The following is an 18,355-nucleotide window of genomic DNA, read 5'->3' as shown; positions in this document are numbered from 1 at the left end:
GACAAGCAAAGCATCATCATTTTCACCTATTAACTAGCAAACATGTTGCTACTGAAGGAAGCTCATCCATTACACTCACCATTTGCGGGATAAAGGGACTTATACAGGGTAATGAACAGATCAAAACACTTATTTTAGCAACAAACACAGATTATGCTCTGAACCATCATTTGCTGACACTCTCTAATTATGTTATCTAATTGATGATGGGCTCATTGCCCATATGCGAAAACCTCTCCTTATGTGTGATGAAACATAATCTTACTATGTGAAATATATTTAAAAATCTAAAGTACAGAAGGCTTCTTGAAAAATATTCTCAATATTCCTTTCTACTCTATTGTAGAAAGTTCTACTTGTCCACTGTATCAACAATGTAATTATAGCTAACATGACAGCCACCCAGTCATAAGCAGTCCATCTGGTTTAGAGAGATGAAAAGCACACTTCTGGTGCAGTGTGATTAACATGGCTGGTCCACAGAGGGTCTAAAGAAAAACATCTGACAGTGGCAATTCAAGGAAGAAAGCTGACACAAACTTAGAACTGCAAATGAAAATAAGAACTATGTGACACCTTTAAAAACAAACTTTCTGGTAAACTGTGTTATGTATGTTTTACCACAATAAAAATTTTCAGAAGAAAAGAACTGGGGGGTAGGGGGGCACTGGGTGGATAAGAACACATATGTAATACCTTAATCAATAAAGAAAAAACAAAAGCAAAGAACTTCTGAAAGTTTCCAATTTAGATCAAATCGAGCAATCTCTTTGGGTAGCTTCTTAACTACCTCAAGAGTCATGCACAAAGAACACAGAAAAATGTCATAGCAACTTGGTCTTTGTTTCCTCCCATCTCATTCCATTCAAGAGGCCCAGCCTCTCAAATGAGATCCAGCTCTTAAGCGTGAAACTACAGAAAGAGAACAACAGCTGAATGGAGGGTGGGGGAGGAAACACCAAAATAGGGATTCAATTCTAGGGTCACAATCAAAGTCAAGCAAGATGTTTTTCCTCCTTTTTTTTTTTCTTTAACTATAGTTTCAAAGTAATATGAGTATTTGTGCAATCATTCTCAAAAGACACAAACAAAAATCTAGGTCTTCCAGGACAGCCAACATTTATTGAGAGATCAAGGTCCCAAAGACCAAAGAAACAGTTTCAGGGTCCCTGATTTAGAACTATCCAAGTAATGTCATTGACTAGGTTTGCCCAAACCAAAAATAGTAACTGTTTCAATGGCATTTTTCCACAAGCAATATCATCTTTCATCATTTTGCTGAATTCATCTTATCAAAAGGACCAAGATATTCTGTTTTGCAATTCAACAACTGCACACGTTTACTCCTCAGTTAAAAATAAATTTAAGAATATTGTCTAAACTCACAATATAGGGAAGCCTGAGATTTTATTTCTCTACAGAGAAATTTGCAAAACCACTCTGTTCTTGCAAACGGATATGAAACAGTCTCATAACCTATAGAAACCATGATACCTAAGTATGTTGCATCTTAAATGTTAGAAAAAAAGATGGTTTTCAAAACACAGATTAAGCTCTCTTAGACCAGCTTAATCTTCCAATACGCCTTGAAAGCTGGCTTTCCAAAAACACACCAGAAGCAAAAAGCCTGGATGAGGTACCAGAAACAGAGCAAATCTCAAAAAATTAAGACTCACTCCCCCCACGCCCGCAACATGGCAGGGATACAGGATTTAAAAGCACAATCCCTCTTTGAGAGGGGACTGAATCCATGAGGCAGGGCCAAAAACCACACACAAGCAAGCAAGCGCACACACACACACACACGCACACACACACACACACACGCACACCCCTACCGCCCTGCCAGGGAATGATGAAATGAGGAACGGAAATTAACATTTCAAGCAACGTCTCACATTGTTCCTTGAGGCCAAGGGCTGCTGTAGCAGCCACCACCGCTTCCCTCCAACCCGCCCCCCAGTCCCGCCTACCCTTCCCCCCGCAAACAACACCCCCCGCGCCGCTGCCCCGAATTCCTGCCCCTCTGCGAACCCACGCGCTCCTCCTGCAACCCCGGCGCCCCCGCTTTCCCTCCAGGGCTACGGCTCGCCCGCCCGCTCCGGCTCGGAGCCCGAATCCCGCCAGCTCCCATTTCAAAACAGCGATAATAATAGAGACTGGGAATAACAACTACCACCGCTACCGTGAGGGCGCCCCTCCCACGGGTCAGAAGTCGGTGCCCCCACTCCCCAGGTGCTCTGGACCCCCGGAGACCACCCTAGCCCCTCACAACAGCCCAAGCCCCCAGCCGCCCCCCTCAGCCCCTCAAGGCCGCCCTGGGCGCCCAGCCCCACCCCTGAGCTCACGGCTGCCCGGGACCCCCAACCTCCCAGCACCGCCCAACATCCCCCTCCAGTGTCTTACATCAGCTCCTCAAGGCTGCTCTGGGCCCCCCAGGCCCACCGTCGACCCCTCATGGCTGCCCTGAGCCCCACAGCCCCCGCCGCAGGACACACTCCGTGTCCCTCATGGCTTCCCGGGAACCCCAGGCCCACCCTCAGTCCTCACGGCTACTGCGGGCCCCCAAGCCCACCTTCAGCCCCTCACAGCTGCTTCCGGACCACCGAGGCCCGCCGCGGAGTCCACCCTCAGCCCCTCACGGCTGCCCCAGGCCTACCCAGAGCCTCCCATAGGCCCCTAGCGGTTGCTCGGATCCGGAGGCCGTCCGCTGAGGCCACTCACTAAAGCCCAGACGCCGAGAGCTGCCCGAGTCCGCCCGGAACCCACCCTCAGCCCCTCACGGCTGCTCCAAGCCCTCCCGGAGCCCCCTCTTGGCCACTCGCCGCAGCCCCGGGTCCGCTCGTAGCCACCGGCGGCTCCTCGAGGCTGCTCCAGGCACCTGAGGTCCGTCCGGAACCTACCCCCCAGCCCCTCAGGGCTACCCCAGGCTTCTAACCCACCCAGAGCTCCCCCGTCAGCCCCTCACAGCTGCCCCAGGCCCAGAGGCCCACCCGGAGTCCCCGTCGGCCCCTTACGGCTGCTCCGGGCCCCTCCAACCCACTCGGAGCCCACTCTCGGCCCCTCGGGGCTGCCCCAAGTCCCCGGGCTCGCGTTGAGCTCCCCCACCAGCCCCTCACGGCTGCCCCAGGTCCACCAGGAGCCCCCCGTCGGCCTCTCACGGCTGCCCTGGCCCCTAGGCCCGCCCGGAGTCCGTCGCACTGCTCCTCCCCGCCGGGAAGGCCTGCAGGTTGCGAGACCATCCTACGACTCGGTGCCCACCAAACCCCGACCCGGTGGCGGTTCTTACCCGGCTCCGGACGGCGCGGCTACGCGGGCTCAGCGGCGGCGCGCAGGCGAGGCCATGCAGCCCCGGCCCGGCTCCCGGCCCGCGGCCCGCGCGGGAAGGCGGCGGAGGCTGCGAAGACTCCGAGGCCGGCGAAGCGGCCCCTCGGGCGCGACCGGACTCGGCGGCGCCGCAGCGGCTCGGGTGATCACTGAGGGGGCGTTAGGCCGCGCGCTCCGCGGCGTTGCCTCCCCGCCTGTGGCCCTCGCTCCATCGTGATCCGGCTCGGGCGGCCTCTGGCTCGGGGACCCGCGGTGGCTGCGGCGGGCGCCGGCCTCATGAAACGACGCCGCCCATTGGCCCGCCGTATCCGCCACCGCCATTGGCCCGAGGCGCTGAGCACAAGATTGCAAACGTCACGACGCCAGGGAGGAACTTTGCGCGGGGTGAAAGGGCGACGGAGTGATTGACAACTCTTGTGACAGGCCTGAGGCGGGACCAGACGGACGTCCGAGGACGGATTGGTCAAGGTCGTGGGTCCAGGCTCACGGGACGTTAGGGTATCGAGCAGCTGGATTGGCTGCTTGAATCGCAAAGGGGAGGTTAAGTTTTTCGTTCTCGGGCTTGATAATTGGCCTTTCCAAGTGCCGGAAGCGACTGACGGAAATGGGGAGAATCAGGGCCTGGTGTTGAAGGACCTGGCAGACGGGCTGTGTGCCGTAGCGCACACACGATGCGGACGTGAGGCCCTCGGCCCTAGTCTGAGAGACTGCCCCCATGGGCCCGCAGAGCTGTGCATCGTTCACCGACGCCTGTGACCTCACAAAGCGCGGAATGGTCGATGGGGTTGTGCGGTGGTACCTTTTTCGGAACTGAGTCCGGCCCCACTTTTTTTAAAGTTTTTTTTTTAATATTTTTTTCATTGATTTCAGAGAGGAAGGGAGAGAGAGATACAAACATCAGTGATGAGAGAGAATCATCAATCGGCTGCCTCCTGCACGCCCCCAACTGGGGATCGAGCCTGCAACCTCCGGCATACTGGTAGGGACAGACCTAGAATCAAACTGGTGACCTCTTGGTTCCTGGGTTGGCGCTCAACCGCTGAGCTACATCCAGCTGGGCGCACATACCCTTTATAATACTATAATACTGGGGACATAACAGATGCTCAATATTACAGGAATTAATATATTTTGTCACTAAACCCAGCTTTAACTTGAAACTTTATCCAGAAAATAAAAGGATAGATTTCATATGAGTTGAATATAGAAATGATACCGCCAGTGGCTCCTACATTTTAGTGTTGAACACTGTAAATGACCTTTCAGTGACCCTCAGCGCAGCACCCATGCTGTCCAGGCCCCAGTGGAACGCTGCCTTGCCTTCTGTCCCCAGACCTCCCAGACATGTGCTTCAGTTCTTTTGCAGTAGAGAGGCCTGTAAATATATTCTAAGGGATTTGTTTTATTTACTCTGTTTATGAAACTGTAACCTCAGATAGGATTGCCTTAGAGTCCAAGTAACAAATAAACTGTCAAGCGAAATAAAACATAGAACAGCAGGAATGGAGATGGCAAAACCCAAATTGCATGCTTTGATTTGAGGCATATACAAAGCCAAAGTATGCTCCTGGCTTCAAATCATCTCCAGGGGAACTCAATCAGCTCTCGAGCTTCTTCCAACCAGGGCTGCCCATGACTTCCAGAAACACAAGATCCTCTGGGGAAAACTGCTGAGTGCACCGCAGGGTGGTCCCGGTGCCTAGCCACAATCTGCTGGTGCGTGTTTTTCCTGTATGTGTGTGTGTGTGTATTGCGGGGGAGGGAGGGCCTTAAGTGAGCCATGGTTCAAATTCTATGTAGAAGTGGCCACCTCTTTCTCTGTCAAATCGACCATGTAAATTACAGTGAAAGGGAGGCCATGCCTGAAACTGTTCTCTGAGACAGCCTGGTGGCTGCTGTTCCTGGCCAGCCTGTCAGAGAGGGAGGCTTATCTGGGTGCTCAGGCTGGGTAGTCATGTCCTGCTGGCACTGTGCCCACCTAGCCTTGCCTCCATGGGACTGCAGGTTCTGCAAAGCAGCCAGCCACCAGGGTAAGGACAAAGTCACCCAGGCTTTCCTGTGCCTCCTGAAGACCATCTCCTCTCACCTAGCCTCTCCTCCACCCAGATAGCATCTTTCTCTCTGGCCTTGTTGCAGCCTCCTGTTCTCCCCCTACCCACTTCTGGCCTCCCTAGACCCTATTTGCCATGAAGCAGCCAAAATGATGCTTTCAAAACAGACCAATCAGTCCTTTCTCAAAATCCTCCACACCCTCCACTTCAAGCACAAAGGCAGGATCCCAACGACAGCAGCAGAGCCCAGCACCATCAGATGCTCCAGCCTAGGCCTGACCCCAGCCCTGCCCACTCCCTCCAATCTCCTTCCACCACACCTGACTCTCATCCTAGCACACTCCCAGTTGTCATGGGGCGACACTCTTCCCCTCACTCCTGCTCTGAAGTCCCCTTTCAAAATAACAAATTTTCATAGCCTCTGTGATCCATCTTCAGCATAGTCAACTTTTAGAAAAGTAACAGCATGTGGCCAGTCAGTTAATGAATTTCCCCAGGGCAAACAGGATGTAGGAAGGGGGGGAGAGGGTATGAGAACAAAGAACTCTGCACATGGCTGTAGCACATTTTCCAGAAAGATCTGCCTAGCCCAGTGGTTCTCAACCTTGGCTGCACATTAGAATCACCTGGGAATCTTTTTATTTTTTTTTAATATATTTTATTGATTTTTTTTACAGAGAGGAAGGGAGAGGGATAGACAGTTAGAAACATCGATGAGAGAGAACCACCGATTAGCTGCCTCCTGCACACCCCCCACTGGGGATGTGCCTGCAACCAAGGTACATGCCCTTGACTGGAATCGAACCTGGGACCCTCCAGTCCGCAGGCCGACGCTCTATCGACTGAGCCAAACTGGTTAGGGCACCTGGGAATCTTTTTAAAATCCTGATTTCTGGGCCTCATCCTCCGGAAATTCTGTTTCTTTGTTATGGGGTGGGGCCACAACATTAGTAACAAAGAAACAGAATTTCCGGAGGATGAGGCCCAGAAATCAGGATTTTAAAAAGATTCCCAGGTGATTCTAGTGTGCAGCCAAGGTTGAGAACCACTGGCCTAGGCAAAGGGCGATGGAGACAACTAGAACAGACCTCAGACCATTTTTTTTTTTAATAACCCAATAGGAGAGAATAAGATCTAGGCAACATACTGGAGAGACTGTTAACTCCATAGTACTCAGCCAATGAGGAATCAGAGGAGGGACTCTCATGCCATAGGGTTAAATTGCCTGTGATTGCTGCTCTGTGCCTGCCTGCCTGTCCACAGACACCAGCTCTTGAGGATGTATTAAAGGTCTCATTTTCACCATGCTTCATGTCTCTGAGTCCGTTATTTGAACTCAGACAGGTGAGCATCTCTCACAATTTGAGGGTGCATCTGGGACTTCTGTGCCCGTGTAGAGCCGGACCCCTGTTGAGGGGGAGAGGTGTCCCACCTGATTTTGGGTGGCCTACTTTGGCTGGGACCCCTTCCCTTCACGGAGGCCTTAGATAGGCCCAAGGCTGTTTTTTCAGAAGATGGTGAAACTGACACGGGACAAAAGACAGGCACCAACAGCAACCAGGCAACCTTGTGCATGGGTCAAGGTAGGAAAAATGGACTATAAATACTACCGTGGTGGTTGGATATCATACACAGAGACGGTAGTTGGATATCATACACAGAGAGGTGAACTCTTTCTTGCTACAAATATCTTATCATTCCCCAAACAAGTAACCCCTGAGACCAAAGAGATATCTGGCTAGTAACTTCTAGGCATAGACTATAAACTGCACAACCAGACATGATCCCTCTTTCCTGGTAGCTGAACACAGATGAGGCTTCTGAACCCACACTGGGGAGTTGATAAGGAACCCTGTGGCCAATGATGACTCCCCAATGATTAAGGTACCTGGACAGGCAAACCCCAACTTAAATAGATAAAAACCCAATGTAACCCTGCATCAGCCTTGCCTGGGTAGCTCAGTTTGTTAAAGAGTTGTCCTGAAACACCAAGGTTTCCGGTTTCATCTCTGGTCAGAGTACATACAAGAAGCAACCAATGAATACATAAATAAGTGGAAGAACAAAAATAAATCGATGTTCCTCTCTCTCTCTCCCCCATTCATGCTTCTCTCTCAAATCAATAAAAAAAGAAAAGTGAGAACAAATATTCATTGTAAAGAACAAAGAATATATTATAAACTCTAAAAAAACAAAAAACACCGGCATCATAAGGAAGGGGTAGACTCATAACAAGGAAATGTAGAGAGATCCATTCGCAATGACTAGATCTAGGGACTCAAATGGGCTCTCAAGTCTCACCTATAGCCTCGGCTACTTCACTCTCTGTATAGGCCTCATTCTCTCCAATCACAGCTGGCGTTCTCCTCGGGGTGGGAAAGGTGCCAGCAGCACTTTCGATTTATCCTTCTACTCCATGATCCCAAAGGCAAGGTCCCTTCTTCAATGTGCCATTAATATGACATTATGAAGGGCTGGATCATATGATTGGGGAGTCAGGAACTGAGGGATTGAGTTTTGCTGAGCAAGTCTGAACAGATTATCCTATATAGTAAAAGTCTAATATGCAAATTATACCCTCAGGCGATCATTCCACCTGGAGTTCAACTGCTTGCTGTGACGAGCACTGACCGCCAGGGGGTGGCACTGAACATGGTGGTGTCAGTGACTCAGTGCTGGCAGCGGATGGCAGTGGAGGCCCTGCCAGCCCTGCTGAGGCCAATGAGAGCGGTACTATGGCAGGATGGTGGAGCAGGTGAGCAGGTGGCACCAGGCCAAGGCAGGTGCAAGTGGGGGCCCAATCACCCCATTGATCACCCCTCAGACAGTGACCAGCAGCAGTGGTGGGGAGCAGGGCCACGGCCCAGCTCCCAGGCGCTGAGGGAGCCAGGTCTGGGTCCCAGCCCCAATTAATCACCCCACAGGCAGGATGGTGCAGCTGGTGAGGGGGCAGTGCCAGGCCACGCCAGGGTGTCAGGTAGGGCTGTGGGGCTGTGAGGCTGGCGGCACAAGCTGAGGCCTGATTCCCAAAGGCCATCCTGAGGGACCCCACCTGTGTACAAATTCGTGCACCGGGCCTCTAGTCTTTCATAATCATCACTATGGTCAGTAGCCTCCAAACTGGCCCTCAATAATCCCTGCTCCCTTGGGTCATGCCTGCCACATGGAACCATGTAATGTGAGCAGCCCCATTAGGCAAGGAGCTGGGGCCTCCCACCAACAGGCAGGCCAGGATGTCACCTTGGAAGCCCATTCTCTGATGTTAGGCAAGCTGCTAATGTCTGCAGCCCTATCAATTCAACTGCACTATATATATTTATATATATAATTGATTTTTTAAAGAGAGGAAGGGAGAGGGATAGTTAGAAACATTGATGAGAGAGAAACATCGATCAGCTGCCTCCTGCACACCCCCAACTGGGGATATGCCGGCAACCAAAGTACATGCCCTTGACCTGAATCAAACCTGGGACCTTTCAGTCTGCAGGCTAACGCTCTATCCACTGAGCCAAAGGATAGAGCCAAACCGGTTAGGGCGCTCTCTCTCTCTCTCTCTCTCTCTCTCTATATATATATATATAAATATATATATATATATATATATATACATATACATATACATATATATACATACATATATACATACATGTATGTATGTATATATATATGTATATGTATATGTATATATATATATTTTATTGATTTCAGACATAAAGAGAGAGGGAGAGAGAGATAGAAACATCAATGATGAGTGAGTCCATGATCTGCTTCCTCCTGCACACCCACTACTGGGGATCCAACCTGCAACCTAGGCATGTGCCCTGACCAGGAATCAAACCTGGGATCCTGCAATCTGCAGACCAATGCTCTATCCACTGAGCCAAACCAGCCAGGGCATCAACTACACTTTTTTTTTTTCCAATATGTTTTATTGATTTTTTTTTTTACAGAGAGGAAGGGAGAGGGATAGAGAATTAGAAACATCGATGACAGAGAAACATAGATCAGCTGCCTCCTGCACACCCCCCTACTGGGGATGTGCCCGCAACCAAGGTACATGCCCTTGACCAGAATCGAACCTGGGACTCTTCAGTCTGCAGTCCGACGCTCTATCCACTGAGCCAAACCAGTTAGGGCTGCCCTTTTTTTTAATTGATTTTTTACAGAGAGGAAGGGAGAGGGAAAGAGAGTTAGAAACATTGATGAGAGAGAAGCATCGATCAGCTGCCTCCTGCACACTCCCTACGGGGGATGTGCCTGCAACCTAGGCATGTGCCCTGACCGGGAATCAAACCTGGGACCCTGCAGTCTGCAGACCAATGCTCTATCCACTGAGCCAAACCAGCCAGGGCATCAACTGCACTCTTGTGAGAGAATCTGAGCAGCCAGAACTAGCCAGTCAACCACTCCTGGATTCCTGACCCTCAGAAACTGTATGAAATAAACATTAGTTTTTGTTTTGTTTTTTTTATTGTTAATCCCCACCTGAGGATGTTTTTTCCATTAATTTTTTTTTTTTTTTTTTTTTTAGAGAGAATGGGAGGGAAGGAGGAATGGAGGGAGGGAGGGAGAGAGAGAGAGAGAGAGAGAGGGAAAGAAACATCAATGTATGAGAGACATATCGATTGGTTGCCTTGCCTCCTGCATGCAACCCAATAGGGCCAGGGATTGAACCTGCAATCCAGATATGGATGTACCCTTGACCGGGAATCGAATCTGTAACCCTTCAGTTCAGTGTGAGGGTAACACTCTAACCATTGGACGACACCAACACCAGCCAGGGCAACATTAGTTGTTTAAACTTGCTAATTTTCAGGGTAATTTGTTGCAAAGTAATGATAGCTGATATAATCAACAGAAAAAGTGATTAAATTAATGAATTTGGTAAGTGCTGTCTACAGCTATGGGAGTTAAAATTATAACAGAATATACACCCTGCCCTTGCAAGCTCCCTCCTAAATATCCATCCAAAGTCCCACACCCAACAGTTTTTGTTTTTTTTACAGAGAGGAATGGAGAGGGATAGAGAGTTAGAAACATCGATGAGAGAGAAACATCCATCAGCTGCCTCCTGCACACTCCCTACTGGGTTTGTGCCCGCAACCAAGGTACATGCCCTTAACCAGAATCGAACCTGGGACCCTTCAGTCCACAGGCTGACGCTCTAGTCCAGTGATGGCAAACCTATGACATGTGTGTCAGAGGTGACACATGAACTCATTTTTTTGGTTGATTTTTCTTTGTTAAATGGCATTTAAATATATAAAATAAATATCAAAAATATGTCTTTTTTTTTTTACTATGGTTGCACATATCAAAAAATTTCTATATGTGACACAGCACCAGAGTTAAGTTAGGGTTTTTCAAAATGCTGACACGCCGAGCTCAAAAGGTTCGCCATCACTGCTCTAGTCTATCCACTGAGCCAAACCAGTTAGGGCCACACCCAACAGTTTTAAGAAATATATAGGAACACATAGCTATTTGTCAAACGCAAATTCCAGAATGAGCCCAGCCAGTGTAGCTTGTTGGTTGAGCACCGACCTATGAACCAGGAGGTCATGGGTTCCATTTCTGGTCAGGGCACATGCCCAGATTTCAGGCTCAATCCCCAGTAGGGGTCCTGCAGGAGGCAGATGATTATCTCTCATCATAGATGTTTCTATCTCTTTTCCTCTCCCTTCCTCTCTGAAATCAATTAAAAATATATATTTTTTAAAAATGAACTCTGTGATTATGAAATCTTATTGTATGTGTAATGAGTAAAACCCAGTTAACGAGTCATATGAGAAGAAATAGTTTCCTAACACAGATCTTTAGTTCAGAAACAAAGTTTACCAAAATTCAGAGATAAATTTTTATTCAAACATTCCACAAGGAAGTATATTTTATAGAAGACATCCTAATATTAGCCAAATACCTAGTTGTAGACCAGATCACTCAAAGCTGCATGAATGACTTAGCCTCAGTAGGATGAACTCACCTTCCTAATTACAGTGCAGCAATTATATTGAGCAACAGTCCAAGGCCTTCAAAGGCCAGGGTAAGTATGGAAGCAACCAAGCTTTTAAAAAAAGTTTAGAAGTTTAGTTGCTGCCAAACTGCCTAATTTATAAAAAGAAAGTAATTATTTGTTCTGATATTAATAAGGAAGCCTAGATATGAAAACCAAAAAGATCAATTTCTATCTCTAGACTGCTAAGATATTATTCCTATTTTACTGGCAAGGCAATCAGCAGATGTTCCAAAAGCAGCTTGCCTAAAGCCCTTCAGCTACTAGTGAGCAAGGACTCCTCCTTGCTGAGGAACAGAGGGTGGAGTTCTTAGGATGAGAGTGTAACAGATGCACTCTCTGCTCCTCTCCCTTTATTGCAGCCCACGCTGAAAGGGTGGCACTTCCTCACCTCCTGAGGCTCACTTTGCTCATAAATCTTGAACTGGATATAGAACAAATGGTATCCAGTATAGGGTGGCTGTGCAGAGAACTACGACATGCCCTGAATCAAACCCGGAGTTCACCATGAGATTGCCTCTCAGATGGTTAAGGTAAGCCACGCTGAAACCTCCTGATGAACAGAGTTTAGAGAGCTGAGGAAGTACAAATTAGTGAACAGAAGTTGCAGATAGAATAAAGATAGCTGTAATAGAAATGGCTGAGAGGAAAGTGAAGCTGATACCCTGGTGGGAGATGAAGGAAGTAGGGCCTGACAGCCAAGTTAGATCCAGGGAGCCAACTCTCTTACAGAGCCTTGTCCAGGGCATGGGCACCCGAATCTTTAAACTAAATCCCTATTGCAAGGCCACAGGAGCCTCTGCTCTGGGACACTACAGGAATTGGACTGAAGCAGTGTGGGATTCGGACTCACAATTCACCTCTCACCTGAGGCCTGGGACACAGCCAGTTTTCAAAGCACATTTGTTAAATAAATGTGTTTGAAGAAATGAATCAATAGTCTTGTTTTCCCAGGACCTAATTTCCCACGGCATCCTAGGAATAACTCCTGAATATGAACGCCTTCTGCCTTCCTGGTTCCCAAGTTGCTTTCACATACTTTAATTGCCTTTTATCTTTACAACAACCCTGTGGGAAACCCAAGGCTGATATTAGCCTCACTTGGCAGATAATTATCATCCCCATTTTACTGATGAGAAAATTGAGGCTTGGAGAAGTTAATAACATGCTCAAAGTCATAGGCTGAGAAGGACAGAAGCCAGCGTTCTTTCACCAGAGGCTGGCCCCCTGCTTACAACTGAATCCCAGGCAAAGAGGTTGGAACACAGAGGTTGTATTAAATCAGAGGGTATTCATTTCAAACAATATTGATGGGATTACATCTTATACTCTTTCCAGACACATTCAAGTATGTTAGCAGCTTTGAAGCACAAATCCTCTGAACCGGGTGATGAGGGAACAGCCATGAGGATGGCAGGTTTGGTCCTTTCATGTCAGGGAGGCTTTGCACAAGCTTTAATAGGGTGCAAGAAACCACTCCTGTAAGTTTGGTTAGTCATTAGACTGGTCTGGGGAGAGAGTAGGGGCAGGTCACAGGGAGCTGGATGGCAAAATGTGGGCAGGACAATTTAACCAGGAAAAGAAAAAAGGATGGAGGAGGAAAATTGGAGAGAATGGATTGACTGGGAAGGAAACAGGAGAAACAAAAGGAAAGGCAGTTCAGTTGTGTAAATCAGCTGTAGCCCTGGGCTTAGTGGCTGCTTTCTCCACCAACAAACCACAAATAAGAACCTCTGCAAAAGCAGTGGTTGCCAAAGAGCCAAAGGCCAATAATCAAGGCACTTACTTTTAAAAAAGTGTCCCCAAACCTTCCTATTTTCAGGGGGGAGAAAGGGGAAGTATGTACTAGTTATACATGTTACTTTATAACACTTAAGGTGTAATGGTGAGTGATCCAGAACCCAGTGAGACCAGCTCTGAAACTCTGTGCCATCACTTGTTAGATATGACTTTGTTCAAGTTACTTTAATTTTGTCAGTCCTTATCTGTAAAATAGATATTAAAAGTATTTGCTACCCAGCCTGCATGGCTCAGTGGTTGAGCATCGACCTATGAACCAGGAGGTCACCACATTCCCTAGGCTGCAGCTCGATCCCCAGTGTGCCAGTATGGGGTGTGCAGGAGGCAGCCAATTAATGATTCTCTCATCATTGATGTTTATTTCTCTGTCTCCTTTCCTCTCTGAAATCAATAAAAATATATTTTAAAAAAAGTATTTGCTTCTCAGAGTTGGATTAAATCAGAGGGTATTAAATGGAGCCAGGCACTAGTTAGCACTCAGGAAAATGGTTATGATTCATGCTCAGGAATTCAGGGACTACAGAAAAGCACATCCTAACCCTACCCCTGTAATACATCCACCTTATTCTTTGCTTTTGCTACTCAACAAGCTTTACAGCTCTCAGCAATCATTAGTCTGAGAACTAACATTCATACGCAGAGCTAAGGTGGGCCAGGAAAGGGGTGGGTTGGGTGTGGTCAGGACCCCGCAGGGCGAACAGTTTGAGCCGCGGATTAAACCAGACTTCTGGCTATCCAAGAGCAGCTAGTGGACTCTCTGTCCCGGCGGCGATCCTGCCCCCCACGGCTGGAAATGACTTTCTTTCTTATATATATTTTATTGATTTTTTACAGAGAGGAAGGGAGAGAGATAGAGAGTTAGAAACATCGATGAGAGAGAAACATCGACCAGTTGCCTCCTGCACACTTCCTACTGGGGATGTGCCCGCAACCAAGGTACATGCCCTTGACCGGAATCGAACCCGGGACCTTTCAGTCCGCAGGCCGACGCTCTATCCACTGAACCAAACCGGTTACGGCATGGAAATGACTTTCAGAACTGAGTCAGCGTGCCTCCAGAATATAACTAGCTGGGCTGTTGTCTACTCAAAATTAAACTTCTTGTAGGGCGAGATTCCACATTTGTGTCGGCGCCGGGGTTACTGCGTGACCCCCCTTCTCAACATTCTTCCTCTTAACTCAGGCCGGTCCGCGTGAAGGGCCTTCTCCGCGCTCCTCGCGCTCAGACGCGCCGGGCGGGATCGGACCCCGCTGTCGGCTCGCGTTCTCCGCGCCTCTCTCGCTCCACGCGGTGACCCGGAACCTGCTGCAGCCAACCCCTCCCCACCCGCGGCCCGGCGCCGAGTCGCTCTACTTCCCTCCAGGGCCCGCCAGGCTGCAGCTGTACTGGCGGCACCCTCCGCCGCAGCAGGTCAATAAACCTGTAGGAAGTCCCGGCGGGACCGGTGCCCAGACGCTGCGCGACCCGGAAGCCGGCTCCGGGGGAAAAAAAGCCTGGGAAGCCCCAACCGCGCAGGCGCCTGGAGGAGTCCCCGACCAGGCCGGCGCCGCTTCCGGGCCAACATGGCGGCCGCGTGGCTGCTGCTGCGTGCCCTCCGGCAGGGCCAGGGTCCGGGTCCCGGGCGGCTGTGGGGCCCTTGCTTGGGCTGGGGCCCGAGTCTCCACGTCGGGTTCGGGAGGAGGTGGCCGTACTTCGTCTACAGGACTCCGATGGGTGTCGCCGAGGCTGGAGGCCGAGTCCTGCAGGTAACCCGGGTCGCGTAGATGCCGCTCCCGCCGGGGCTGGGAGGAGGTAGCGCGTCGTGCAGGCCCTGGCTTGGGTGTTTCCAGCCCGTACTTCGGGTGTTGGTATTTTCTGCCTGTATTCCTTGCGTTTTAAAATTGAAGACAATAGGAGTTTCATCATTTTCTATTAGAGAAGTGTTTTACATTTGGCTCATAGATCAGAGCCCCTCAAGGTGAATTTTTCCACCGTGCGCGTAGTAGCTGGCCACAGTCCTCAGTGGCCTGAGGGTTTGTGTGAGCAAAATACCACGTAGCTGTAGTTTACTTTCGTCGTGCAGCAGCCTCAGACGTTATCGATACAAATTCATGGAGCACCTTCGATGTGAATGCTGTGTTCCAGACCCTGCTAAGGTTGACATTTTATCCTGAAAGCAAGCGCTAAGTCCTGGTGCGTTTTTAGCTGATTTTTTCCTCCCAGACATTTCTTAGCAATTCAACCCTCGCATTTTAGGTCGAAATTTATTCTTATTTTTACATAATTTGAGAACCAATTTTAATTATAGTCCTATTCTAGATTACTGGCCACTTTCCTGAACTTGAGGGCAACTATTGATATGCTGCCCCCACCCCCCTTTTTTTTTTCATTCTATTGAGAAGGAACATAACTTAAGTCTGATCCTTTGCTTATTCTTTAAAATAAGGGCTTAAATAAACAACTCACACATACTTGTGAAATCTAAGCAAATTCTCTCACCAATGGCTATAATAGTAATAAACTAAGTAAGCTGGTTTAAACAGTCTTTGGGGCTGACATTGAAGAGTGATGATTTTTGTGTGTACTGTATTTAGCACACTGATGTTGCTTATTTATTAGGTCCAGTCCACACTCAGTGGCCCTCTTCTATATGATCTCTTCTTGTCACTGAGTCAAGAATAGTAGTATTTATTAAATGGGACAATAATTGTATAGACTAGGAATTTTCATTCTTTTGCTAAAGGAAATTGCATGTAATGTGCTCCTCACCGAGGAGCATTGAGCAAGGTGTTAACTTTTCTTCATAGCAGCAACAGAGCAGAAATGAGCTAAGGAAAAAAAATTAACAATAAGTGACCCTGGCTGGGTAGCTTAGTTGGTTAGAGCATCCTCTCGATACACCAAGGATTTGGGTTTGATCTCTGGTCTGGGCATGTACAAGAAGTAACCAGTGAATTCATCAATAAGTGAAGGCTGCCTTGTATTTCAAACATGCTTTCTATCATTCATTGACTGTATGCATTTTGTTATGCACATTTCATTTGTTTAATAAGGTGTGTAAGACACCTTTCTAGATGAAACTCTGTGTGCCACACTTTGCAGTATTCATAACGTAATGATAACCTCAAGATTATCAGGAGAAATATTTAAATTTCCATTTTATGAAGAACCAAATTATTATGCTTTTTAAAAAAATTACCAGTTTACATAATTAATCAGGGTGCATTTTAAGTTCTAACTTTTTTTGTTTATTGTATAATGCATCATTTGAAAATACCAAGGAAATAATCCTTTTGTTTTCAATGATGCATGAGTGGAAGTAATGCTAGTTGGCAGTATTTGATTATAAGAACTCAATAAAGTAATTGTGTTTAAAAAAAATTAAATGAAACAACACATAGATGTTTCTCTCCTTTTTCTCTTTTCCTTTTTCTTTCTCTTTCTCTGTCTCATATCAATCAACCAATAAAATAAATAATAGAACAAATAAAGAAATTGCCAACATAGATACAGAAAAAATTAAATTGGCCTTAAGAATATGAAACATATTCAAGTGGGAGAATGCTCATCTTGAAAACAGAACTTTGGAAATATAGACTGGTACACTACTGTAGTACCTGGAACAATGATCCTGGTTGTCATTTTTTTTTTTCTTCAGAGTTTCCAATTGCGACTGTTAACCCCTACCTTTGAAGGGATCCATGGATTGTTATTGAAACAGCATCTAGTCCAGAATCCAGTGAGGCTCTGGAAGCTTTTAGGTGTGTATCTGTTGAAGACAAGTGACAGGCAAAGCCTGGGCCATTTGTGAGTAAATAAAGGGTAATGTTGCTGGTTTGACATTGACAGAAAAACGAAATCACTAATCAGACCTTTGGCTTCTATATATCATGAGTCCTTAGATGCTTTGAAATGAAGTTTACAAAAAGGATGGTTGTCTAAGATCAGAACAGGCCATTTTTGCTTATTTTGAATCTTTTTTTTTTTTTAAATTCTGGTGTATAGCAATAATTGGGCTGCTTGAAAAGTTTTGTCATGTTTTCATGTTCTCTAGCCAGCTCCAAGAACGTTTGTAAGGATCTACAGAGTGGCTCATGTGTTTTATAACCAGAAGGTAACTAAAACTAGCCTGGAAATAATTTGCTTTCACTATAGACTTGCACTGTTTAGTGACACTCTGACATCCTACTGTCTCTCTTGACCTTAGGTCAAACGATCTTAAGGAGTGACTTCTGTAATTTGACTCCCTCCTTTATCCAGTTGGAATAGGGAAAAAGTAAAATCTTCTGACTGCTAGTGTACATCAGATGGCCTGGTGTCCACACATGGTGAGAAAGCTGTGACTTGGGGGCAGTTTGCACATCTGGTATCTGTGTTTTTTCTCTTTTTATTTTATTTTAATATATTTTACTGATTTTTTACAGAGAGGAGGGGAGAGGGATAGAGAGTTAGAAACATCGATGAGAGAGAGACATCGATCAGCTGCCTCCTGCACACTCCCTACTGGGGATGTGCCCACAACCAAGGTACATGCCCTTGACCGGAATCGAACCTGGGACCCATCAGTCCACAGGCTGACGCTCTATCCACTGAGCCAAACCGATTAGGGCTATCTTGTTTTTTCATTTAAATCTACACATGTGCCCAGTGGCACACCTTTCATCCTTCAACAGCCTGATCTGTGTCAGATGGCCATCAAGGTAGTTTCACTTGTGATTCTGTTAATGTCTGTGAAGAAAAGTACAACTCGGTCATAGTTTTGAGAATCTTTTCCCCCCATTTTTAACACTGATTTGTTAAGACCTTGGATAAAATAGGCCTTTTGTGTGAGGAGTGTTATGTAGTCCTGTTTTGGTGATGGTGACAGTTGACTTGCTGCCTTACTGCATGTGCCAAAGCCACTTGTGTCCTTTATTTGTTCATTTAAAGTGACTATATATTAAAGGGATTATTCTTCAACAAATTCCTGACACGTTCTCAAATTTAAGTTCATAATTAAGCCCAGGGACTGCAGATCTGAGAACTCAAATTTAAGTTCATAATTAATTTTCACTTTCTCACATTCACTGATTTAAATCACAAAGTATTTCATAAGTTGAAGTAGTTTATTATTTTATAACTAGAGGCCCAGTGCACAAAATTCGTGCATGGGTAGGGTCCCTAGGCCTAGTTGGCAATCAGGGC

General features: G+C 47.2%; 2 protein-coding genes across 16 annotated transcripts in view; one reads left to right on the top strand and one right to left on the bottom strand.

Moving 5' to 3' along the window:
* Positions 1-3,614, bottom strand: part of ANKRD11 (ankyrin repeat domain containing 11) — a 279,313-nt gene extending 275,699 nt beyond the window's left edge. For all 7 annotated transcript variants that reach the window (XM_059667027.1, XM_059667022.1, XM_059667025.1 and 4 more), the window contains exon 1: positions 3,290-3,614. The gene's annotated coding sequence lies outside the window, so the exon portion shown is untranslated. The remainder of the gene's footprint in view (positions 1-3,289) is intronic.
* A 10,945-nt stretch (positions 3,615-14,559) lies between these two features.
* Positions 14,560-18,355, top strand: part of SPG7 (SPG7 matrix AAA peptidase subunit, paraplegin) — a 45,110-nt gene continuing 41,314 nt past the window's right edge. For 2 of the 9 annotated variants that reach the window (XR_009448851.1, XM_059667038.1), the window contains exons 1-2: positions 14,560-14,937; positions 16,830-16,932. Coding sequence is in view for 7 of the 9 variants with exons in the window: in XM_059667038.1 (XP_059523021.1) it covers positions 14,755-14,937; positions 16,830-16,932 (286 nt within the window). In the remaining 2 variants the exon portion in view is untranslated. The remainder of the gene's footprint in view (positions 14,938-16,829; positions 16,933-18,355) is intronic. The other 7 variants (XM_059667036.1, XM_059667034.1, XM_059667037.1 and 4 more) reach the window with 5 other exon arrangements.

Source organism: Myotis daubentonii, chromosome 15 (assembly GCF_963259705.1).
Source record: "Myotis daubentonii chromosome 15, mMyoDau2.1, whole genome shotgun sequence".
In the NCBI taxonomy this organism is placed as follows: Eukaryota; Metazoa; Chordata; class Mammalia; order Chiroptera; family Vespertilionidae; genus Myotis; species Myotis daubentonii.
This window is presented reverse-complemented; position numbering and strand designations above follow the sequence as displayed.